Source organism: Kryptolebias marmoratus, linkage group LG14 (genome assembly GCF_001649575.2).
Source record: "Kryptolebias marmoratus isolate JLee-2015 linkage group LG14, ASM164957v2, whole genome shotgun sequence".
NCBI classification, from domain to species: Eukaryota; Metazoa; Chordata; class Actinopteri; order Cyprinodontiformes; family Rivulidae; genus Kryptolebias; species Kryptolebias marmoratus.
In genome coordinates, this window is record NC_051443.1 from 17,115,903 (window position 1) to 17,133,066 (window position 17,164).

A 17,164-nucleotide genomic window follows, 5' to 3' on the forward strand; every position below is an offset into this window, starting at 1 on the left:
TGCCAGCTGTCTATACAGTTTTACAGACTAATCATCCAAACCCACCGGAAGAACAGCAGTAAACCGTAAAGACTCTAAGAACACAAAAAAATTCAGAGAAGTTACCTCAGCCTTGAGACTATAGAAACCAATCTAATGGGATCTGATGGCATGTACTGGAAACAAACCCAGTCCACAGAGGCGCCACCTCACCTAAAAACTCACACAAATTTGATCCATTGCTAATATTTGGTGCAACCCTCCAGGACTCCTACAGGTGTTCTTTGTCCACAATCTAACCACTCAGAGCTCTCTGTGTTGTACAAATACAATCACCCATTAGGCAAATGGTCATAATGTTATGGATAATCACAGCATATCTACACAATCAGATCACCGGGTCAGTGGTGTGATCTTAGCCACCAAATGAAGGTTAATCTGCTCGACCAGGGGAGCCGACTGTAACGCACAGAAAATGCTTTAAACGAGACGTGCTCGACTATATTGAACATCTCACCAGAAGATGATGCTTGGCTCAATAACATGTCAGGAAGGTGAAATCCACACATAAAAGATGTGCGCCAATGAAAATTTGCAATGGCTTATGAAATGGGCCATCTAGGTTGCTACAGTAACAGTGACAGTCTCCTCATGTGAGTGAAAGCAGAGATGACAGTTTGAGATTCTGCTCCACTCCACAGGTACTGTCAACGCATCCAAGCTAGCAACAGACACACACACACACACACACACACACACACACACACAGAGCAGCAGCCTACATTGAAGTCAAGGCTAAAATAAGAGTAAATACGCAGCCCGGTGTGCTAACTGCTATTCAGCTAAGTTCACAAAATGGCCTGCACGGACCCAAACAAATCATTCTGTCAACAGTAGAACAAGCTTCGTTAACAAAAAAAAAGAGAAAAAAGAAGAAAAAAACCTCACTACAACGGTCCGGCTGAGTGGAGCTCACCACAGCTGTTTTCACAGAGAAGTCCACAGCCAAGCACAACTCACTCCAGTTCAATAGCGGGACTGCTTTCCAGATATTCAGAGGAACATATTTATACTCTAAAAACCTCAGTTTACTCTTTATGTCCACAAGATTACATCGCGAAAGAGGAAACTTGAATAAGTTAGCGTTCAGTCTCTGTGTCCGATCGGTTTAAAAATACTAAAACCTGGCCAAACATAAATACGTTAACAGCCAGTTGCACAATCTCGACGCTAATTAGGTTACAAAATTAGACAAAAGTAATGAGACATGACATGTGAGTTGTATTCCTTGTTTAGCACTGGGGAGTGGGTCCAAATTTGTATTACTTCTGACAGAGTGAGAAAAATGGACCAACCTCCTGCTGCAGGGTGAAAATAAAACCCAACCTTTTGCAGTTCAGTGACATGCTTTGAGAGCCATTATCCAAGAGGTCTAAACAGCTAGAAACATCACAAAGTAACAGAGTGAAGGCGTTCTGTCTACAGTTCACACTTGCATGCTCTTGTTGAAGGTTAAGATCTATCATTTGGATCAAAGACTTTAACTTGAAAAGCACAGTGCAGGGAGTACCTCACTGTTTAAGAGTTATCAAGCATGAACGGTCACTCCACAGCAATGGTTACTTCCCTAAATGCTTACACTCATTCAGAACTTGCAGTACAATTTGACTCAACATGGAGAACTGATCCAATCTGATTGCAAAGTAAAATGGTTCTGATACATATAATGATTTATTCTAGGTTTAGTACGTTACGTAGCACAGAATACAGCAGACCAATACCTTGTAGATCAACTGCAGTGAATCAGATGAGTGATTTGAACAAAACACAAACGCATTCAAGATATAAACAAGACAAATACAGAAACTGGCATGCAGCACACATAAACACACACAAAGAAGGTCCATCAGGTTTGTGTGGTTCATTAAATCTAAATCTAAAATGCAGCTCGAAGCCTTTCCAGTGAGTGGGAACTCACCTGGTTCCTGCCTTCTCACAGGGGAATAAGCTTAAGCATGTCTGAAATATTTACCAAACAGGCCTGAAGCAGCCTTTGCTCCCAAGCACACCCCAGAATCCAGGTCTGGGGTTATGTAGACTGTTTAGTTAGAAATGATTGGTGGTCCTTCCTCTCACTTGGCTGCCTGGTACGCCGCTTTATAAAAGGTTGCACTTAAATTCCCGGGCCACCTGAGCAGCAGACGGCTGATGTAAACACAGTAACTAGCATGTTCGTCCAGTTCACTGAGTGCATGTCTACAGGAGATTACGAAGCCCCCCCGCTCCAACAAGAACAGGACGTTTTAACTTTAAGGTGAGGTCAAGCCTCTGATACATGATGGCGGGAGAAAAATATTTATATTGAGATAGCATCGACACAAAGTGGGTGGATTTGAGGTTAAATAGGAATGAAGAATTTAACAAAAACTTAATGAAACATGAGCTTTCAACGAACTAACCCTAATAACAGTAGACTGTTTAAACCATTATGGTTTGGTGTTGGGTTGGCGGGTATCAATGAAAATGCTAAAAGAATTAAAACAAAAATAATTTAGCTGAAACTGTCAACGGCAAGTGTTTTTGCGTTTGTTTTGTTGACATTTGTTGGACCTCGGTTAGACCCTGAAAACCATCCAGGTGTATGAAGTGATTCATTTTTGGCAAGCTGAATTTGGCCGCCAGGACAATTGAAAAATGGGCAACAATTTTTAACAATGTAATGGAAAAAAGCTATTCAAGTCTTTAACACATTATTTTTATGTCTTTTTGTGTACCTGTCCAGAATAGTGTGCATAGACATAAACCAAGTTGTAATATAAAATTAATAAAACCATTAAAATGTGTTAATGCCTTCTAAGAACATTTATATAAAGATTTTATGTTATTTTGCAAAAGAAAAAAGTAATAATAAAATACCTGAATCATTACTACGTGTGCAAACATTTATAGTTGTATTAAAAAATGAAAATTTCTAAATCGACTTGCCGTCTTTGTGCCGTTTTCATGGCAGCGAGTTGGATTTTTGTGGGAAATCTGCAGAATTTTAGCACACCGCAGATGGTGAACAGAAGGCAAAAGGTTTTGCTTAGCTTCTAGTGAAACTGAGCTGAAGTTTTCAGAATTTCACTCAATGGCAGACAGTGGAACAAGTGAAAGGCCAATGGAAAAATCACTTCCAAATGTTTACCCTCTCTTTAGTAGAGTGAAAGAGGAGACAAAATGTCCACAGAGTGATGCAAGGGAGGAGGACTGTTAAGCCTGAAACAGACTATGACCCAAAGTGACTGAAGTTCTGTTTTTGATGCTTCCTATGCTGAAAGTGAGTTCAAACAAAGACTTTGACAAGAACATATATTACCAATGTTAAGTTCTTGGTCTCAACTGATAAATACCTATACACATGGGGTTTGTGGGATTTTCAGTTTAACTATGCAACTTACCTTTTCCTTGAGTGACACAATTACTACCAAGTCTATAAAAGCCAAGTGTACTTTAACTGAACTGTGTACACATCTGTCAGGTTTGTTGACCATTATCTTCGACCAGACGGGAGTTCAGGCTTTACAGTGAAGAGTTTCAGAGCTGAGATCGCCAACGCAACACAGATTAATTAGGCTGAATTTTGAGATATACTCTTGAATAAACAACAATACTGGAAGACAGATTAGTGTTTCACAAGAGGTATGTCTTAGCACTTATGTTGACATTTTGAAAAATTATTCTTAACACTTTTAGGTATTAACTAACAGAATAGCTTTTTTAAATCATGGCATTCTCATACGACTGCACTGGCAGAGTCATGTTCTGTCTCAGTTAAGCGTATGCAGACTTGAAAGGTTACGTTTAACTTTGATCTTTTTCCTCATTTTGACAGTAGAGTGGTAGCATTACATCATATCTCGAGCCTAAACTCTGACAATCCTTCTCATCCCTGTTTTAGGTTAGACCAGCAGTGAGGTTTTGTGTGCATTTGCTGTGGATTCTGTGCAAAAGTTTGCAGAACAACAGCTGACTGGCTTGGCGGAAGACACGCACAAACCCGTGTTTTGTCTCTTTTACCAACTCTTGAACACGTTCATTTGATTGCTTGTGTCTCAGCCAGTCAGATGGAGTTAAAGTGGTCGAACCTCGGTGTTATGACTTCAGACAGAAGCTGCTAAATCTGATGAAAGGCGCTTTAGAATGAGAGACGAAAGGAGTCAAAGCAGGACACAGAAAAAAAATAATAAAATGTTTTCATGGTTCACCGCATCTCTGCCCTTCAGTTTAACACCTATGGCTGGTTTCCCACATGGTTTCTGGATTTCTGAGAAACTGGGATTAGTTTAACACACATCACTTGCTAACGTGAATGGAACGTGCTGATATTTGCAGTATCTAAATTTAATTTAATTTAAAATCTAACTAAAAGGCAGCCCATATAAGAGTGTTATTACTGTCCTGCCAACAGTGTGTGGGAATGACTTGGAGTAAAAAAAAAAATGATTGCATTACTTTTCTTCCAGTCTTGCCACTAACAATTTTTTTTAAAATCTTTGCTCTTTTGCCTTCATTTGCTTCTATAATTCATTTCGTTGTTTTTTTAACTTTTTCATTTCCCCAAATGTTTTAATCATTTTTTACCATGTGAAGATAAAGAAAAATCTGTTTTGTTGCTAAAATAATACTAGTTTGAAACATTTTATGTGGACAAATGTTTCAGTCACAGCCAAAAGATTTGGTGAATACGGGAAAAGGGCATTTCTCTTCCTGCAGTGAAGAAACACCATTTTTCTGATTTGAAACCTCTTATTTGTGCATCTGAAGTCCCTACCATTTGCTGTTGGGTTTTCGAGGAGCACAGACAAACATTTTAAGGATGTAAATTAGTGTGAATCTCAACCACTGACATCAAAATGAAATTACAAGCACATCCATCATTTGATTATCTTTGTGGATTTAGACATTTTGTACATATTTGTTTGTAACCAAGCAGACAAATTAAAAAAATCTGTAATAAGAGCAGGATTGAGGCCCAACTTACAGCATTGGTGACTTCTATCTCGTAGACTTTCTGAAAGGAAGCTCGGTCAAAGAAAACCAGCTTCCCACTTCCTTCATCTTTCTTCACTGAGGTTCCTGTGATGAGCAGCTTGTCGTCTGGGCTGAAGCAGCAGTCAGTCCTGCAGGAAAGCGTTCCACACGTGATGCATTTATAACGACGGCGACAAACGGACAAACTGTAGTTACCACGAAAGCTGAAAAGTCTCACATGGAGAAGTAGTTGGTCAGTCTGGTAGCTTCATTCAGAGGCTTCCTAAAGCTGCGTATGTCCCAAATCTTCAGAGTGTCGTCACCTAGAAAGGAAAAGTTTGATACAAATGTAAATGGTACATCTTAAAGGTTATTTACTTTTGATCATGTTAAAAGGACTAACTCCAGAGTTACTTCTGTTTATCTTTGTGCTACAAACTCCTTGACAAGATTACATACCGAGAGGAAACTTCGCTTTTTTGTGTTTATATACTTCTTGTTACTTTTCTTTGTTTAATCAGTTGGGGAAAAAAGGGAGTTACAAGTTTATTTGTACACTCAGTAAAAGACAACTATTAAAAGGCATCTAATATAAATACTGGTAAAAAGCTTGCTTTTTTGATCAGTAATTAAGAACGGGACATAAAACGTGTGCCGCAGCTGGCTGCGGTGGTCTGGGACATGGAGCGTTTTCTTTACCTCCACGTGAAGCCAGAGTCATGCCGTCATAGGAAAAGCAGAGGCAAGAGGTGTCTGATCCTGGAGCGTGGGCTTGCTGACAGTGAAACTTTGTGTGAACCTAAGATGAAACAGAAAATGAAACAATCACGACGATTAATTGAGGCTGGAGAGTAAGCTTATGGATTGGATTCAGACATCTATGGAACTTTGTGTAAAAGGGAAAAACTTTTTACAATGTCTTGTTATATGAAACAGCCTGTGCTCTGATTTAATAGTAGATGTCCCAGCTGTATCAAAAAAAAAAAACTTTTTCCCCCCACTTTTTGCATCTTTAAATCAGCACTTGGTTTTCATTACTACCACAAAACACCAAACTGTGTAACTATGAAGCTCACCTCAACTCGTGGAATACTAGTAACTTAGCACACTGCAACCACAGACATTTACCTTGGCAAACTTTTACATATCCTCCCTGACAGACGGTTTTATGTGTACAGTTTAATACCAATAATGCACAACCTCCACATTTCGACTGTAACCTCAGCTTTGGCTGACGTCGCCCTTTTCAGGCTTCGGTACAACAGGCCATTCTTAAACACGTTTCGTGTTACAAATGTTTTGTCAGAAGTTTCAGCCAAGATCGTCAACTATAAACCCCCACCAGGATCATTTGTAAAAGTACAGACCATTTGGCTTTTAGACAGCAGCAGCAGCTTTGCAGAGATTAAAAAACACTTTCAGATGTCAGGTTTTAAATGTAAAGACTATAAAAAAATAAATATAACCCATTTCTCCCTAAAACAGTCAGAGGAACTCATTGCATTTTGATTGCATCTAAAACATAAAGAAAAGGAACAAAACAAAAATTCCAAAATTATTCATAGTCCATATGTTTTAATGAGTGTTTCTATAATTTTAGTAGCTGTAACTGAAAACAATAGAAGCTTTAAATGAGGCATTTTTACAGAACCACGTGTCAAATCCTTTGTATTGAAGCAGTTGACTGTTATGTTGCTGTATACTGTTAATGAATAAACTCTCATCCTGGCTGCGATCGTCTGCGTTTAATATTAAAAATCAAAGAAGAATCCCAGAAGTCAGTCTGTCATTTCTGAAGCTTACAGAGTTCAACTAAATGGTGTCATTTTATCAAATATTCAAAAGAAAAACTGCTTTCCTTCTTCATCATGTACACTAACTTATTATGTGAACAGCTATTCTCATGATGCCATTCAGTACCTCATTAATTATGGGGTGTATTGTTGACATTAGTGTCCCGAGATGGCTTCTCCAGGCCGGAAAGAGCAGAGTTTAACGCCATGTTATTTGGGACGACCTATTTAAAAATGATCTAGGTTAACAGAAAATGAGACAACAGATCTTCCTTTGGTTTTGTTTTTCCACTTTTGATTCAACAATTACCTCAAAAGGTTCAAGATACCAATGGTTATTTTCTGATGCTTATTTATTTATTTGACTTTTGACATGAATGAAATGATAAAAAGGAGATTGAGTGAGATTTTCAGACAGTTTTATCCAAACAAAAGCTCAAATCTGAATATATATTTAACGCACAATAAAAGAAATAGAGAATCCTTTCATCTGAAAAGCTGAAAACAACATTAACTAGTTGTTTCAGCCCTAACAGCACTACCTCATCTGCCTCGCGTTTTCCCTGCTGCCTCCCAGGCTCACCACACAGTGCCTTAGCTTCACCTGGCCCCGAGTACAGCCAGATTGCACAGATCGATCATTACTAGACTCTGGTGAGGCAATAGTCTGGGAAGTGGGCTCGCTAACGCTCTAACAAATATAACCCCTGGTTTATGCAGCAGCGTTGTCATTAATTCTCGACAGAATGCAAATAAATCAGTGAAAAGAGAATTGCAGCACTGTGGGCTTTTGACCAAAAAAAACGGCAGATAAGGAATATGAAGTGAGCACACATTGTGGAAGACAGATAAGATAGAGACATTGAGGGAGAAGCTGGCAAAAACTGTAGGAGAGAAAGTGGAGCATGAGCTGAATGAGTGATGTGGCCATGTGATAACAGAAATAAGAGGCCATACTTCACCTCCGAAGTGAGTGAAGGGAAGTTATTACCTCGCTTGAGACAGATAACACTGTTACCTTGGACTGTAGATAACATGGATTACACTTTTTTCAGGTCTGGTCTCCCCAAGGGATGAGTTTTTTTTTTGCTCCCAATTATTTTACTCACGGATTACCTTTGACACAATGCCTTTATTCTACTAAGTTATCTTTAAATATCTACCCATTATTTTATTTTATGCCCTAAAATTAACTTGACTTTAAAAAAAAAAAAGAAATAGGAAGGATATTTTAAACACATAAATTACATTTTCTAATCTGACAGTAACCATCTCAGTCCTAACAAGTAGCAGTGAAGGTGTGTGGCTGTGACACCCGTCCAGTCCTTGTACTGTTTTTACTCCGCACAGAATAAAGTGAACAAAACTTACGTTGCAATTATCTTGTCATGCGATGTTGTATGGAACTTGGCGTTCAACCATTTATTTTTTCAGTTTTTTTTCTATAGTTTATTGTAAAATAAAGACAATGTCACAGAATGGAAATCTACCATAAACATTCTGCAAGGAAAGAGTGATGAGTCCTGCTTTACATAACACCAGAGAGAGCTGCGCAGATGTTTGTTTAGTTCCTTTCCCTCTCTAAATGAACCTGCTCCAACCAAACACTTTACTAAAACCACAGTTTTTTATTCTCACGTCAACTGAAAAGAAAAGTTTAGACCTCTTGTTTGACCTGCAATGAATCCTTCCAGAAGGCTTTTCCCTTCGTTTTTGATCTGTCATCCCGTAGGACTAAAATCATCCGCTGTTAGCAGTTGCAGTGTTTAAACCCTGTTTTAAAAACAATATTTACCAATTCTACATAAGATAATTTCATACACACACACACTTCTGTGCACACACGCAGAGCTAACCCGTATCTACACACTTTCTGAAGCAGGCGTTGATAAATAGCAGAGGGAACTCAGCATTGGGTTTCATCCTCTGCAGACTATGATAACAATCTACCACAGCACCAACTGTTCCAAATCAGCTTGATTATATAAATACAGCACGTCTCCGTGTCTCCTACTTCTCGCATATTTTTTTACAACTGCACACCTGAAAGACAATGATGCCCTCTGTGCAGTCAATTTCACATCTCACTCTGACCTTTGTTACCATCTGGGAGGGGATCAAGTGGCCGAACCACAGTCCTGAACAGCTGCTCTGATCGTTCATGGAAATCAACAAGTGGTGATGGTGAGGCGCTGTGTGTTAGGGAATCACACTGGAATGAGGGGGTCGGATAATCCAATAAAAGTTTGAGGAATCGCATTCCCCTACGACTCAGTTACACACGGAAAGTAGACGGCAATTTTGCGAGCAAAGACGAGAAACAAGCACAACAGTGAGAGCTGTAGGATTTCCTTACTGGGAAAACATTGATCTTAAGTCAAATGTTACGTCTAGAGAAAGTTTAAGGCGTAATTAAACCGCATGACACTGACAGAAAAAGGCAGCACATTAAAGAGACTGAGTGCTACACTAAATGTTTACAATTATTAGTGTCTCTAGAGACACTCGCCATGCGGATCCGAAATCCATTTCTAAATATATTCTTTAGACTTTCAGAGACTGCACAGAAAAAATATCCTTCAGGAAAAACTGCAGGGCTGAGTGGAATCCACTTTTCATACCAATAAACCTTCCTCAAATTAAACCCCCTGTATAAATTATTACCATCTGCTTAGAAAAGCTTGTAATGCTGTCTTATTACCGCATGTTATTCGAGTTATTTTTAAGTTATTTTCTAAGATTAGAGATGAGACGTTTTTATTGCTACGCAATCGCAGAACAAAGCGGGTTAACAATAAATAAAACAGAACCACTCAGACAAAAAGGTTTTAATGCCTCAAGTTTATTTTTGTTATAAATAAGCCCACCGGCATGTTATCGGGGCGGCAAGGTTGCAAAACGTTCCAGCTGTTGAGCAGATCTGAAGGTGTGCTCGTAGCGCGCACCAAGGGAAAGCAGGTGCTGTTAGAGCTTCAGAACGACTTCCTTCATGGATCATAAGGTCTTTACACCAACCAGCCAGCTCTGCTTCTGTTCAGTCATCCACTGCGTAACCTCCCGTCTACACCATAACAGTGTATTACTGTAAAAGACTAACTAACATCGCCTTTTAGGGGGTTTAGTTTTTGCAGGTGCTATTGTGAAAGTTTTTTTAAAGTAACAGTATAATTGTAATTACATCATAATTGTATTCAATGCTCAGTAATGCATTTGGCTTACATAATTTCAATTGTTTTGTCATTTCAGAAACTCAAGTCATTTTATTAAGCTGTCAAAGGAACAAGGTAAATGCTTGCAAATATTTTTGCATGATGATGGCATTGAAAGTAAAGTGCTATGTCTGTATCTGGCTGGACACAATATTAATATGTTCCACCAAACCCTAGTAGAAAGAGAGACATCCTTTGTAGAACAAGACCAACTTTGTCATGTCGTGTGATTAAAACACCTGCACTGACTGATTTATCAAAACCATCTCTTGTGGGCGCCCGCTTTGAAGTCCGGAGACGCCAAAGTTCGCCGGTGACATCATAGCATTCCTCGACCCCCTGCGGTAATGTTTTGGAAAGAAGACGTGCGCCCCGCATCACAGAGTGCAAATAACCTGGCACCGACTTAAAATGCAGTCGTGCAATTGTGGACAGAGAACGAACGTGCAATCACTCTCCGAGGCAGTCCGCTGGAAGCGACCTGTTTGACTCCCATCACAATAATCAGCTCGTGTCACGGCTGGAGAACACAACGTGTCATCTTCAATAGCTTCTCTTCAGAGTGAGCTATAGATGAAGGTCGTGTACATGATTGATCATGATTGACCTGCCCGCATATTTTGGGCATGAGTAATAGTAGCAACATAACAGGGAGATAGGCCTCATTTTAGTGGGGGAGGAAGCAGCAATAAAAGCATCAAGAGGTCAACTCCTTTTTAGGCTTGTGGTTGAATTTGAGTCAGCAGCACAGGTTGCTGATTAGGGCAGAGGGCACCAACTAAAATTCTTCAGCCATTCAGACAGGACAGGCTCCAGTGGTCAGGAAAGAGACATGACTATTGTGAGCTGCTATGGGACGCAGGGCAAATATTTAGCTTGGAGAAGGAAGGGTAATAAATTTTGCTTTACTCCAATCACTCGAAACCTGCTGCTTTGTGCAGCCCAGGGGTGGGATGATGGGTGGCTGGGGAAAAGGTGGGAGTCTTTATGACACCAGAACTTGGAGGTGCACACACATAATAGGAATAAGGTCTGAGAAGCAAAAAAGAAGCAATAGTTTATCTGCCGCTTGATTATGAAGTTGGCTGTTGAAGTAATTATCATGTCCCCTACTTCCCATTCAACTAATCTAGATAAGCCCTTCTTTCCAATCAAGTTGTTCCAACTCGCTAACCACGGCTTAATTGTTACTATCGCCATTCTCACACAATTTAACAGAAGCTTTCAACTGTATTCAAATCCTGTAATGGATTGGACAAATACGACAATATGAAAGAAATAGAAGCCGAGACAAACGAGCCAAAAACTAACCTGTTATTCTTCAGAAATAAGACTCACACACGTCATGATAGAAGAATGTCCTAGGAAGTGTATGGTAATGTTTGTTTGTAGATTTTTCTTGTTCAATTTTATGTCTCATTTTTATGCTTTCCAGTGTTTTAGGACTCTCTAGTGGATAAAAGCAGGTGTTGTAAAAAAAAAAAAAAAATTGAAATGAAAAGTATATTTTACCAAGCTTGTCACATTACTAGAACCTCAAAGTATTGTTTAGTATGTGAAACAATTATTTTGCAAAAGAAAACATGTTTAAGAATTTTATTACAAACAAGGAGAAAACCTGCTATTTGATCTGGTTAAAACACTGACTTAAGTGCGACAAGTTCCCCTTTTCTGTGGAAGGAAATGCACCGTTTTCCTGCTCTTTTTAATCACAAAGGTGAATGTTGTGGCAAAGGTAGCAGAGCAAAAACTGTCACTGTTTAACAGGAACCACTGGATAGCAGAATTCTGTTGTCCAAATGGTGACTACAAGCAAATGCCTCACTGTGACAACCACCTTTATGATAGATGGAGCCCTGAATAGACTTTCCTTCTGTCGAGATAACTCCAGAAAAAAATCAGTGGAGAGCAAGACATCATGGGTGCCAAGATCAACTCTTACCTCGGTTATATTAAGAATGGAACGCATGCTTTGATCCCCTAATTGTCTAATTAGTGATGGAAAATGCGTAGAGGCAAATTGTGATTGGGCCTCCCAGTAACTTTTATGTAACTCAACTCAATCATGACAAGGCAGCTAATAGTTATATAAGCAGCTATTTTGAGCCATACCATTAGTGTGACTCATGGTCCTTCGGTTATTTATTTTGGTCAAAATAGAAATACCCCAACTATTTTTCTCATGCTGCTTTTAGGAACTTTAAATATAAAATATAAATTGCACCCCCTCCCATCTTTTCAAATCAGATCAAAATTCAAATTTTATCAGTACTTTAAATGACTGTTTCAAGTTCGTACAAATGCATTTTAAATTCTTCAAAACTAGAGCTTTGTTGACCTGTGACCCCTCTCTCTGACTGAGTGATTTAAGTTTCACGACTCTGTACCCAAAGCCGTAACTAAACAGACATCCCATGTTTACAATCGGTGGCACATTTTTTCTTTTTTTTTTGGGGTGGTTTGGTATGCAGTTTTGTACTCACGCTCAGGTTTCTGTCCCAGATCTGGATGGTGCCATCTTGGCACCCTGCTGCGATGAGCTTCCCGTCTCGGCTGTAGGCGCAGCATGTGGGGACGACCTTCTTCCCCTTAGAGGAGCGAGGTTTGAACACAGACTTGTGCTTCTTCTCCGACTTCAGGTCCCATGTGCGCACAGTGCTGTGAAAAGACAAGAAACTTCAATATTCTGGTCCAGCAGCTGTGAGTCAGTCATAAAACATCTGTCCCTCAAATCAGATATGATCAATAAATATATTAAATAATAAATCAGGATTGTAGAGGTAAAGTGCACTGGTCGTTCTCATGAGCACAAGTTTGGACAGTTTGATATTGCACTGTGAAGCTATGTTGCAAATAGCAGAGCAGTAGATCAGTGAGACAGGTTTGTCTGAAGTTTCTATAAAACCCAGATTCCCTGTTCTTCCTCCCATCTGTTGAACACATTACACCACCTGGAGCTTGGAGAAAAGCGATTAAATGCAAACCTTTCATATAGATATGTACAAATGTGAGGTTTGATTCCAAAATGTCATAAAATGTAACCCAAAGGGGACAACTTACATCACAGATTTATGTATCGGGCTTTGAATACTTTGCGTAGACACAAATGGAGCTAAAACAAAGATTATAAGATTATATATCCAAGTCTTCCACTGGTCACACGAAAAAATCAAGAAATAAGAATCAGTCAGCTTGATGTGTTTTTTTAAGTAAGGGTTAGAGCTGAAGCTGCATCAGAAAAGGCTTTATAGGAAGTCAGACTGAAACAAGATGGAACATTTCACCTTTGACCCTTTTGGCATAACTATCTGTCAAGAGGAAATGCGGCATATCTTTTTTTTTTTCAACCAAATCTTAATTTAAACCTGTATATCTATAGATATATAGAGATAAAGATCAATAGATAGATAATGGGTTTCATTCTATGCACTCTGTTATTTTATTCATATTTATTGGAACTCACAAGGCAATGTAAAAAAAAAAAATGGACGTTAAAGACGATAAACAAAAACTGATGAAAAATAAAACCAAAAATATTACATGACGCCTGATATGTTGAACTTAAGTGCTCAGCCACAAGTGATTAAAGTCACGGTGATTTAACCTCCCACGTTTATTTATTAAAAGACACTGCGACACATGTTTAACAGACTTCTCACATGCCCACGTCAACACTCACAGCAGGAGGAGTGCATCCAAATGTGTCTTCTGTGACCCACCGCTTGCCTTGGTGAGCCGTCTTGACCTTTTGGGTCGCGGGGTCGGCAGGGGAGTGTAAACACGCAGGCAGAGCTGCTACTAAGAGCATGGCGAGGATTCCTCTGTGACCCGCTACAAAACTACAGACACACACACTCAACTGTGTTTAGTTAAGCCTAACAGTGCGATACAACTGTCAGCTGAAGACATATGGTTTGAGTGAGAACCGGCAAGGGTCAAATAAAACTCAAATTAAATCTTCGGCTAAAAAAAAAAAAAAAGAAGTTCAAAAGCCACAAATATAAAAGCACTTCCCTCGTACAACCTGAGCATTTTACAGTAAACATTTGCATATATATATATATATATATATATATATATATATATATATATATATATATATATATATATATATATATCTGGGAGCGCAAAAGAGTAATAGCCATGAACTAAATGACAAATAGGTCCACCTGCTTCCCCACACAGACATCTTTATTTTGTTTACAGAAGACCGTAGGCGTCTGCCAGACCAAAAAAAGACAACATAACCTTTCGCGCTGCACACAAAACCTGGAATGCCATTTATCTTAAAGGCTCTTTCCAAAACATGGCACTGCTGGCTGTCAAGAGGACAGAGCCGAGATGGAGCCAACTGTGAGCGCTGGGTGCACACCCACACCTGTCAAAGACCTTGAGTGGGGTAAGCAAAATGGCAACCGTCTGCTCTAACGTCTAAAAGAAGCTTGTGTTTCCTGTTTGAATACCACAAGTCTTGTTAACAGGACGTTGTAATTAAGGTGTTAATTAGTTTACCTGCAAAATGAAACTTTACAAAGTCCCCCCCCCACACACACACACACTTTCCCATTCCTTTGTTTTCTCTTCAATCAGCAGTCCCTTTTCTTGCACACACACTTCAGAGACGGAGGGGTGAATGTAACAAAATGAGATCCATACAACCTCAGTCGTGCATGCACACTTTACAAGGTAGTGCAATCATTCACACATCAACTCAGGAGTGACAGGTTCCTAGGCCCCAGATTTTATCTGCCCATCAGGTTACAGGGCCCAGTGGGGGGTGGGGGATTCCTTCCCAAGATAAGGAAAAGAGAAGTAAACGTCGTGTATGAGGGTGTTTACAGGTTGGACTGGTTGACTGACTAACTGGGACTCTGTTATGAGAAAGGAGGATTAAGCAGGGAAGATGCTCCGTGTTCATTGATTCACAACTGAAGAAGATAAAGTGGGGAAATAAGAGATGGATTTAGGAGGAGGCTTACACACAATGGCACCCAAGCAGAGAAGCCAATGGGGAAAAGAAAGATAACGTGACCTTTGCACAGACAGACTTCGGGGACAGTGAGAGACCCATTAGCTCCATTAGTTTAACAACAATATTAATCTAGCTTCAGGCAATAGAAGATCAACTTAAAATGTATTAAAAAGGTGGGTGTGAAACCCCTTTACATGTTTAAAAATGAGATTGTATACACCTCTGAGGTAGATTCAAGAGATCTTTTAGATTTAATCAAGCAACAGTATGATAAGATGGTTTCAAAGCACAACATGGATGCTGTGTTGTGTTCAGTTCAGAAGGAAGAGAAACAAACACCGTATTCACAGCTCACACATGGACAAAAAGGTTACTGTCAGTCAAAAATGCAGCCACTATTGTAGCTTGGACAGGACGGACAAATGCACTCCCCTAACAGTACGGTTGTGCATTCTTGGGCAGGATATGGAACGCTTGCGTTGTAAGGTGGGAACCAGTTGGATATGCGCTGGACTCTGGATGAACCTGGTATAGCCACCTGGGTGAATCGCCTCAACATGCTCGCACTCATTTTATTTTGTCCTCACGTTTCACCCCTGTTCTGTCTCGCAGATTACCCTTGCTAACCCAAAGCCATTTCTACTCAACAAACCCTTTCACTATTCTGTTTTTGATAGAAGAATTTAAAGTGAGCCATCACCCACATTTGGCTCAGAGTCCTGAAAGGACAATGAGCCAATTAACTGATGAGATTAGAACCCAAGAAGTGATCAATTAAGACACACAGGACATAAAATTTAGTTTATTAGGTACAGAGTACAAAACAATTACTCCCTGTGAAAGAAAAAACAAATCCGAATTTTGTTGTTTTATATTTTGGTTGCTAGTTTGTGACATTTATTGAAACCATTTTTAGTTTGTGCCCAAGCCCAAAACAAAAGTTCCTCAGCAGTAAAAGGATCTGCCACTCTGGGTTTCCGCATTTGCGGCCACACATCCAAGTCCAGCTGCAGCCTTGACACCAGGCCAGCGTGGTGGGAATCCCTGGCATTCAAATCCTCCTGGAAACATTCCTCAAATAGTGTGTTTTTTGTGCGTACCCGTGTTCGACTGCGCCTCAAGAGTCAAAAGCAAAAAAAAAATAAAAACACGTGGGCTTCATTAGAAAGTCGCCATTTGTCCTCTACTGGTTGGAATTTCCCAACACAAAGTACACAAAGCAGAACAGGATTTTCATCGTACTCCAGGGGACTGTAAAAACCCATAAGCACGATGAAGAATTAGCAGCATCTTGTCTTTTAAAAACACTAGATCTTGAAACTATGGTGACTATTGCAACCAGTACGGTTGAACTTCTGGCAAAAAATTATTCATTCTGGTTGTTCTATCAAGTTTGTTTTATTAGAAAGAACTGCAGCTATGATAATCCACAACAGACACAAATTCCCGGGCAAATCTTTTGTTTACTTTCAGTTTAACCCTGAAGATGAAATTCATTTACTGAGAAACAACTCAGCCCATACTATCCGCACCTTCTGAGAAGTAAATGTGTGGTTTTTAAAACGATGCTCAAGTTTTTCAGCAAATATGCGCTGAGACTTGCAACGTCCTTGGATCAGTCCTGCAGTTTGTTGGGTAACTTTGTGCCATTTCACACTTTTAAACTCTGAAACAGAATGACAAAAAGAATGTGCAATGTTGACACATTCAAACAAGCGCGGGCAGAAACACTTTTCCCATCTTGAGTCTCGCTGTTCTCCCGAAGCCACACTGAGCCCTCGGTTTGTAGCGACAATCAGTGCCTCCCCGCTGCTGCATTATCAGACCGCCTCATCAGTGCTTCCCTCATATCCACTTCCTCCTCGCGAAAAAAAAAAAAGGGCTGGGCTAAAGTCATCAAGAAGCTGGGAGGTAGCTCTTGTGAATGAGACTTCTCACAGCTGGGCAGGGATCTTTTAATGAAGGAGCTGGGCGGTCTAGTGATCATACGTTCTAACCTTTTTAAAACATCACAAAAACAGACCTCCTTATACGACAGAAAGACCTCCAGAAGCTTAGGTGTTGGTCTTATGTTGAGGCAAACGCAGCAAGTAGAGACTCACAGGTGGCATTAGTCTCCACAGAATATCTGTGTGCAAAGAAAGAGACATTTAAGGGTCTTTCTATAAGAACTGGCTCGTTAATTAATCCATGCAGAC

At 39.8% G+C, this 17,164-nt stretch overlaps 1 protein-coding gene across 1 annotated transcript in view; it reads right to left on the bottom strand.

The window, feature by feature from the left end:
* LOC108232703 (WD repeat-containing protein 70) overlaps window positions 1-17,164 on the bottom strand; it is a 34,729-nt gene that overhangs the window by 8,379 nt on the left and 9,186 nt on the right. The window contains exons 10-13 of the mRNA XM_017410664.3: window positions 12,478-12,652; window positions 5,692-5,791; window positions 5,231-5,315; window positions 5,003-5,141 (exon numbers count right to left, since the gene is read on the bottom strand). Of these exons, the coding sequence (XP_017266153.1) occupies window positions 5,003-5,141; window positions 5,231-5,315; window positions 5,692-5,791; window positions 12,478-12,652 (499 nt within the window). The remainder of the gene's footprint in view (window positions 1-5,002; window positions 5,142-5,230; window positions 5,316-5,691; window positions 5,792-12,477; window positions 12,653-17,164) is intronic.